We start from the raw sequence: 8464 nt of genomic DNA on the forward strand, positions 1-8464 counted from the left end.
AAGTTGAAAGTGAAAGGATCTGCTTTAAATTCAGAAAACTTCGCCAAAACATACAATTGCCCGATTGACAGTGCGATGAATCCTGAAAAAAATGCCATATTTAGAAATAAAAAAACTTACATGAATATTATAATTTAAGTTTGCTTGACAAAAATATAAAATGTAAAATGTAGAAATGCAAAATGATTAATAAAAACGTTTTATTAAGATATATATCTATAAATAAAGTAATTTATATTATATAAAGAAACTATTTTACTTTTCTATCACTGATTCGTTGTCTTTATTATGATATTGCAATATATAGATAATAATTAGCTTATACAATATCAAATTTTTTTGTATTTTAAATAAAAAAAAAATAAAATGATTTAACATGTTTGCATAAATGTTTGCAACATTTTAAGATGCGGTTCTGAGGTAGCAAAATGTCCGTGATTCTTATATTCGAAACATTGCAAACAAATTGTTGGAAAGTTGAAAAAATTTGAAATATTACCAAATATAAACTTTCTCTAAATACAATTAATAAGTGTAAAATTATGATTTAAAGCATGTTAATAATCTCACAGATGTCATCAATCAACTTACAAATTTACAAATTATTTGTCTTTACTTACCCATGTAAATAGCATTATCGTGTAAATAGCATTATTAAATAAATATAAACATTCCGCTGGCCATTATAAAAATTCCAAATAATTTATGCAATAGAAAGAAAAAAAATAGGAAGTGCTTTGTTTAAGTTGCAAATGCAGCACTGACAAGTTTCATAGATATAATTTAGAAGGACGAAAGCTGCGTGTCCGGCCTTCGACGCAATCAATTCGATATGATTGCAATTTAGAGATTTTCCGCTCAAGTAGCAACATATAAAAGAGTAAATCGCTGGTAAATAACTTCACATTGTGACAAAAAAAGTAGTGGAACGTTTGCTGTACGGAATCATTGAAATTTGTATCGACCAACAAACTATCTCGACATGAGGCGATTTATTCTTATGTACGTAAATAAAGGAATTGCTTTTTGAAGTACAGTATTACATTAAATGATTAGATATTAATTAATTAATAGTATTATAATTATTATGCAGACATATTATATTTAACAACACAATTCAAAATTGAATATAATTCTAAAATAATTACTATATATATATATATATATATATATATATATATATATATATTTATGTATATGTCTCTAGATTATTCATGATTATGTATTTAATGGAATGAATTTAGAGTCTTATAAAAAATAATCCCTTCTTACACGCATAAACAGGAATATCCTAAAGTGTATTTTAAAACATAATAATATATTGCAATAATTAGAATAAAAAAGTATTATATATTAATATATTATATTAATCACTGTATTTTTCGATCTTTGCAGCGCCTTTGTCGGCACCTTTTTAATGGGAAATGTTACACTATTTAAAGTTCGCGAATATCCTTCAAATCTAGAATGGTTGTTCAATTCACGTAAATTAAATGATAATGAGGAACAAAAACGTACTGTGTGCGAATCCGAGGAATGCAGAGATATGGGTATTTTTATATTATTAAACTGCTAGGTCTACTGCTCTAAAAATTCAAACTGTCAATTGTTTCATCTCTTCTTCTTTTTTTCAGCTAACTTGGTGCTAGGAAACATGAACAAATCTGTAAACCCATGCGACGACTTTTACGAATATGCATGCGGAAAGTGGTCGGAACAAAATCCCATTCCACAACCATATGACCGGTGGAATGTGCTTTATCAACTTCAAGTCGACAAAACCAATCCGCAAGTGCAAGGTGAGCCGATTAATACGTTGCTATTTGTAAAACTCAAGATTTGAATTTCGTTTAGTATGTTTTAACATTATTAAATTCTACAGAGATTTTGGAGGCAGAACCTAAAGAGGATGATCTTACAGCAATAAAGCTTGTGAAAAAGTGGTACAAGGCTTGCATGGATACTGGTGAGAGTATCTGTATAAATAATTAAAACATCTGATCCAAAATGTGCAGATTTCATGTCGCATGTTACAATGTAACAATCTGTTGATGCTTACAGATGCGATAGAAAAGCAAGGGATCGATCCGCTGGTTTCTACTTTAACGCGTTTAGGTGGCTGGCCGATGACAATGGAACCAGACGAATGGAACGAGCAGAAGTACAGTTGGCAAAAAGTGGATGATCAATATATGCGTTTGACGGGGAGCAATGCTTTTCATGACGTGCGCATAAATAAAATTGCAAAAGATCCAAAAGTAGTAGAGGTACTTATTGTAATACTTTTTTCCAATAACAGATTTGTTATAAAGAATATAATTAGATTTATTATATCTAAATTAATTTCGCTTTTCTCATTTAAAATCATTTATTATTGAAAATTTTTTTATTCAAAAAGAAATCTAGTAGATATAATTAACATTTTTACAACTCCATTGTATATTCCTTATATATATTGTATTTACGTTACAATATGTGTGTGTGTGTGTGTGTGTGTGTGTGTGTGTGTGTGTGTGTGTGTGTGTGTGTGTGTGTGTGTGTGTGTGTGCGTGTACTGTTTTATAATTTCACATATATCGCATTCGATACGTATATCACACACACACGCGCGCGCGCGCACATGTATTTAAGTGTAAAAAATTTGCATCTATTTTTTCTCAGTAATCCATTTGTTTCACCTTTCATTAAAACGACAGATTGATAACCCGTATTTACCACCGGGTTCAGAAATACTGTACTTTATAATGAAAACTGCCAGCGAAGAACGCACTGATGATGACGTAAAAAATGAAGAGCAAGGTAAAAATAATGAGGATCCAAGTAACGAAGAGGAGCAAAGCAATGAGGAACAAGTAACTGGAAACAAAGATAATTTGAAATTTATTGACAATAATGACGATATAGATAGTGATGATGATGATGATGATGATAATGATGATAGCAATAATGATAACAATATTGATGTGAATGGCAGTGGCGACAGCGAAGACAGTGATGTCGACGATGACGATGATGATGACAGCAACGATAATAATAATGATGGTGATGATGATGATGATGATGATGATGATGATGACGATGATGATGATGATGATGATGATGATGATGATGATGATGATGATGATGATGATGATGATGATGATGATGATGATGATGATAGCGATGATGACAACAATATTGATGTAAATGGCAGTGGTGATAGCGAAGACAATGATGATGATGATGATTGTGATGGTGATGACGTTATCGTTGTCATCAACACAAATGAACAGCATAAAGCTATCAAAAAGAAAATAGGCCAGAAAGAAAATATCAAGATCGGCCAAAGTAGAAGCAAAAAGTTACGGCACGTTGGACAAAAGAGCGGCATCAGAATCACTAAGAAGCATAATAGCCGTAAAACAAGGAGACAAAGAATAAAAAGACGGGCAGAAGTTGACATTAAACGCCAGCAGCGTTTTCTCTATCATGAAAATTCACATATTCGGAAAGACGACAGACAAAGGAGTCCCATAGAAAAAGTACATATGAAAAGAACGAAGAAAATTGTGGAGAATGAGGAAATGGCGAAAATGACTAACAAACAGAAAAAGAAAGTTGCATTAAAGAAGACGATATTGAAGGAGTACATTGATTACGTTTCGAAAGTAGCTCGTATCATAGCCAAAGAGAGAGATACCGAAATTTCACAAGAACGTCTCAATAAAGATGTCGAAGATATGGTCGAGTTTCAACTAAGATTGATTAGGGTAAATATCATACTATTATTTTGTAAAATATAAGAGCTAAGACAAGAGAGACTTTTAATGTTCTGAATTAACGTTCCAGATTAAATCAAAGACATCGACGTCCAATTTGCCTGTCTCACTTCGAGGTTATCAAGAGTGGTATGACGAAAAGGAATCTGAAACACCTAAAAGTAAGGTAAGCAATTTCTTATTCTACTAATTCTTAATCATCCAATTAAATAATGAATTTAGTTTAATTTTCATAATATATTATTCTTATCAATATATGATTAGCGCAATGAAGAATGATTTTGTAGATTAACTGGGTAAACAAAATTAAGGCTTTGTTTGACGAAGCGTATGAGTCTGTAAATGATGATTTATATCTAAACATTATTTCGCCGAGTTACATTGAAAGTCTTATCTCTTTGCTGGATGAAACGTCGAATCGGACAATTGGTAAGTTTCAAAATTAAAACGATAACAGTATAAAACGTCATTGGTACATGTACGCAATCACAAGAAATATGTTTCAGTGAATTATATACACTGGAACTTTATAAGCAAAATAATAAAGACTACCACGAGTGAATTGACAAATTTGTACGATGCATGGAATGAATTTAGCACGGGCACAATTCAAAGGTTTGATATATTTTTACATAGATAATATTTTCTTATATATTATAACTAATTAATTAGTGCATAATGTAAACTATTATTAATTTTAAATCTGATTTAATTATATTAAAATGTAGTGAAAGATCAGATATTTGCAAACAGTCAAAGGAGATAAATAATATTGTAATGTATGAATATGTAAGAAGATATTTTTCCGATGATAAAATGAGAGCAGTAAGTTTTATTTTATTTATCCAAAATTTTGTCTGTGTGCTACAAATTTGTCACACGATTATTGATTTGTATCATAGGCATCAAATTTAGTCAATGATATAAAAGAGGCAGTCGAAGATTTGATCAAAAAATCAGAGTGGATGGATGAGAAAGCTAAAAACTTTGCTTTAGCAAAAGTAAAAAATTTGAAAAGACTTATCGGATATCCAAATTGGTATAAAAATACCACGATTTTCCAAGAGTATTTTAAAGATGTAAGTTCTTCAAAAATTGTATTAATACCAACTGTTATATTATATCTGTTATCTTATGCAAAGTTATTTCATTGAAGCTCGTTATTGGCTCATCGTACTATGAGAATGCTATTCGATATGACAGATACGTCAAATTGAAAGGTCTACGAAAGTTATCGGATAAAAATAATGAAATCCAATTTTTCGAGGCAACGTGAGATAATTTATTATTTAATATATTTTAAATTAAAGAAATTTTGTATACACAATAAGTTTTATGATCTAGAGATCCAGAAGGTGCGCTCAATCCCACCGATGTGAACGCTGCTTTTGGAGCCGATTCAAATACCTTAAGTATGTAATATATTTTCTTATTCATTGAAATATTAATTGCACGTTATTCATACACCATAAGAAACGAGTAAATGAACTTACATCAAAGCTTAACGATAAAAGTTAATTCTTTCGTCAACAGTTATTTCGGCAGCAGATTTCCAGAGCCCATGGTACGCTCCAGGTCGACCACGGTAAGTGAATGATTCTTATTACAAGTTTTAATTTTGTGACGCAATTCGTCGCAAATGCCTTTTCATCTTTCTTGATAAACATTTAATGATAAACAAAACAGTATTTACGTCGACTTGTATTACTAACTGAAAAGCACTTATTAAATATTAACACGCATAGCAAAATGTGTACCGATAAAATTTATAATGATTGTATACACTAAAAAAAAGTTCTGTAATATAAATTGAAACGTAGTTTGATTCAATTAAACATCGAATCACTGTCACTCATGTATGTAGTTGATGCAACTAAATTTTATTTATTGAACTATATTTGTTATTGTTTTTACTTTTAATCTTCTTGCTTCATTAATACTGTTATTACATTAACAAGATATTTCCAATTGGACTGTGCTATTAATATAACAGCACATTTTTTCTCTACATTTAATAATATTATGGTAATGTAAATCTTAATAAAATTTTTTTCTAACAACTGTTTTTCTAGGTCTGTTAATTTTGGTTCCTTTGGATTCGTCATAGCTCATGAAGTTAATCATGGTTTCGATAATTCGGGTATATTAATAACACTGCTATTAAGTTTTACGTTTACTTTTAATTTACACTGTAATATTTATAATTATAGTATAATGGTTTATTATTTGAACAAATTTTGAACAAATTTAAGAATCTACGAGAATGTTTGATGAGAAAGAAAAATAGAGAAATAAATTTTAGGATCCAAGTACGATAAAGATGGTGATTTCCTGGGATTGTTTTCATCAATGGCCGGAGAGTATGACAAAAAAGAGGAATGTTTCGTGGAACAGTTTAATAATTATCCTCTTGATCCAAAAACAAATGAAAAAATAGAGGTACGTTAATCCAATATTGCAAGCTCGCTAAATATCTAATCTTTATTTTACTAAAAATTTATTGATTATTTCTGATGTAAATTATAGAATTACGGTTCGATGACAACGGGTGACAACATCGCGGATACAATGGGATTACAGGCGATATTTAAGGCTTATGAAAAAAAGGAAAAGGAGAGCGAAACACCGGATGCTGCTTTACCAGGCTTGGAAGATTTTACCGATAATCAATTGTTCTTTTTATCCTTTGCCAATGTGAGTATCACGGATGTTAATGGAGAAAACTATACGCTACAAAACTATAATGACAATTATAAAATATATTATTTCTATTCTTTAATTATATTAAAATAATAATATTTACAGTTGTGGTGCGAAGCAATCAAACCAATGTCTTTAATATCCGAAGCTAAAGATGATGAACATAGCATAGATCGACTGAGAGTGATAGGTTCTGTATCAAATTCGGATGACTTTGCTACAGCTTTTAATTGCCCGGTTGGCAGTCCAATGAATCCTGAGAAAAAGTGCAATATCTGGAAATGATCCAAAAAATCTTACGAAGCATATTTCATAAATGTATCTTATATATCCAGAACTTATGTATCCAGATCTATTGATGAATAATATAACGTATACTATTTGATCAAGTGTTTTTTTTTTCATTCCTTTAACTTTTAAATATTGTACTCGACTCAACTTGTAATTATTTTAAGATACAAAGCAGTTGAGGTTACAATTCAAAGTATGATCAAAAATATGTAACTTTCATAGATTGTACTGTTGTATTTAATTATCTGCGTAAAATTCCCTTGTTACTTTAAAATTGACTTAATTTTTCTTTGCTCTTAATTATTAAGTGAAATAACATTTTATAATAAATTTTATAATAAGACATAATATAAAACAATTATTTTATTTTTTCTTCATCTAACGGTTTGTAGTCTACATTATATTTTCGTTTGTCTTAAAGATAACAATTAATAACATTTTTGTGCAGTGCCGTCTTTAGGCATGGGTCCGATGGGTTCAGGCTCCGGGCCCTATGTTAAAGAGGGGCACAAGGCCCTGTGTTAAAAAGGGCCCCACTATTAAGCCAAAAATAAAAAAAAAACAAAAAATTTCCCGATATAATAAAATTAAAAATAATTACTAATATGAATTTTAAGTTTTTGCGCGGCGCCCCATGCTTTTCTGTATATGTGTACATTCTCTTTCAGTTTTAATAATTATGCAATGTTTATATTAGAAATAACAAAAATTAATAGTTAATATAATTATTTTATTAAAATGTTAATTTTTGTTTTAAAAAATGTTTTAAGAAGGGGCCCCTTAATTAATGTAAGCCCTAGGGCCCCTGTTATATGAAAGACAGCCCTGTTTTTGTGTATTAATTATACATGAAAAACGTAATGTGTGTAGTTATGCCGCAAAGCAATTTTCAGGAAAATCAAAACGCAAAGAAATTTTTTTTCAAATATAAAAAACGATAGAGAACATCATTTAGTTTTAACCTAAATGGTTGAACCATCACTATGTATGTTTTTTATTTATATTTGTTGGTGTGCTAAATTATTTGTAAGTGTTAACTCCAAATTGATCTGGGCAATTATAATATTTACGTTATGCTACCTTTAATTAGTGTTTACTGAATATTCAGACGCGCATTACTTTTTGGGTTAATAAAAGGGGGCAATGAAAAAATAAATAAATAGATTATTTCTTGAAAAAAAATTATTTCTTGAAATTTAGATACTGCATTGATAAACGTATAATAAATTTTTTAGTATAAATCTTTTTAATGATTAACTTTTTTTTTTATCCTTTGCTAATGTAAGTATCGCATATGGAATTCAAAATTGTAGAAATTAAGTTGTGAAAATAAGAACAGAGAAGGTAGTATTATGTAAAAATATCTTAAATTATTTTTATAAAATTTAATGCATGATAAGTTGCTGTTTGCAGTTTGAAGCTAATAAAAATAGTACTATAACTGATTCAACATTTGGTGAACATAGTACTGGAAAGTTGAAAGTGATAGGATCTGTTTTAAATTCAGAAGACTTTGGCAAAGCATACAATTGCGCGATTGGAGGTGCGATAAATCATGAAAAAAATGCCATATCCAGAAATAAAAGATTTACATAAATATTACACATTAAATTTGCTTGACAAAAATATAAAATGTAAAATGTAGAAATGCAAAATGATTAATAAAAACGTTTTATTAAGATATATATCGATAAATAAAGTAAATCATATTATAT

The 8464-nt window shown here is 29.5% G+C and overlaps 1 protein-coding gene across 1 annotated transcript; it reads left to right on the plus strand.

Moving 5' to 3' along the window:
• Positions 1-851: 851 nt before the first annotated feature.
• Positions 852-6843, plus strand: LOC105205956 (neprilysin). Its single transcript, XM_039447919.1, has 18 exons — positions 852-1002; positions 1396-1550; positions 1635-1799; positions 1883-1966; positions 2062-2267; positions 2697-3749; positions 3829-3924; positions 4046-4187; positions 4265-4373; positions 4487-4583; positions 4661-4837; positions 4915-5030; positions 5103-5170; positions 5292-5343; positions 5831-5898; positions 6061-6197; positions 6285-6452; positions 6564-6843. The coding sequence occupies exons 1-18, from the start codon at positions 983-985 to the stop codon at positions 6741-6743; spliced, it is 3093 nt and encodes a 1030-aa protein (XP_039303853.1). The 5' UTR covers positions 852-982; the 3' UTR covers positions 6744-6843.
• Positions 6844-8464: the final 1621 nt, after the last annotated feature.

This window comes from Solenopsis invicta, chromosome 4 (genome assembly GCF_016802725.1).
Source record: "Solenopsis invicta isolate M01_SB chromosome 4, UNIL_Sinv_3.0, whole genome shotgun sequence".
Classification (NCBI taxonomy): domain Eukaryota; kingdom Metazoa; phylum Arthropoda; class Insecta; order Hymenoptera; family Formicidae; genus Solenopsis; species Solenopsis invicta.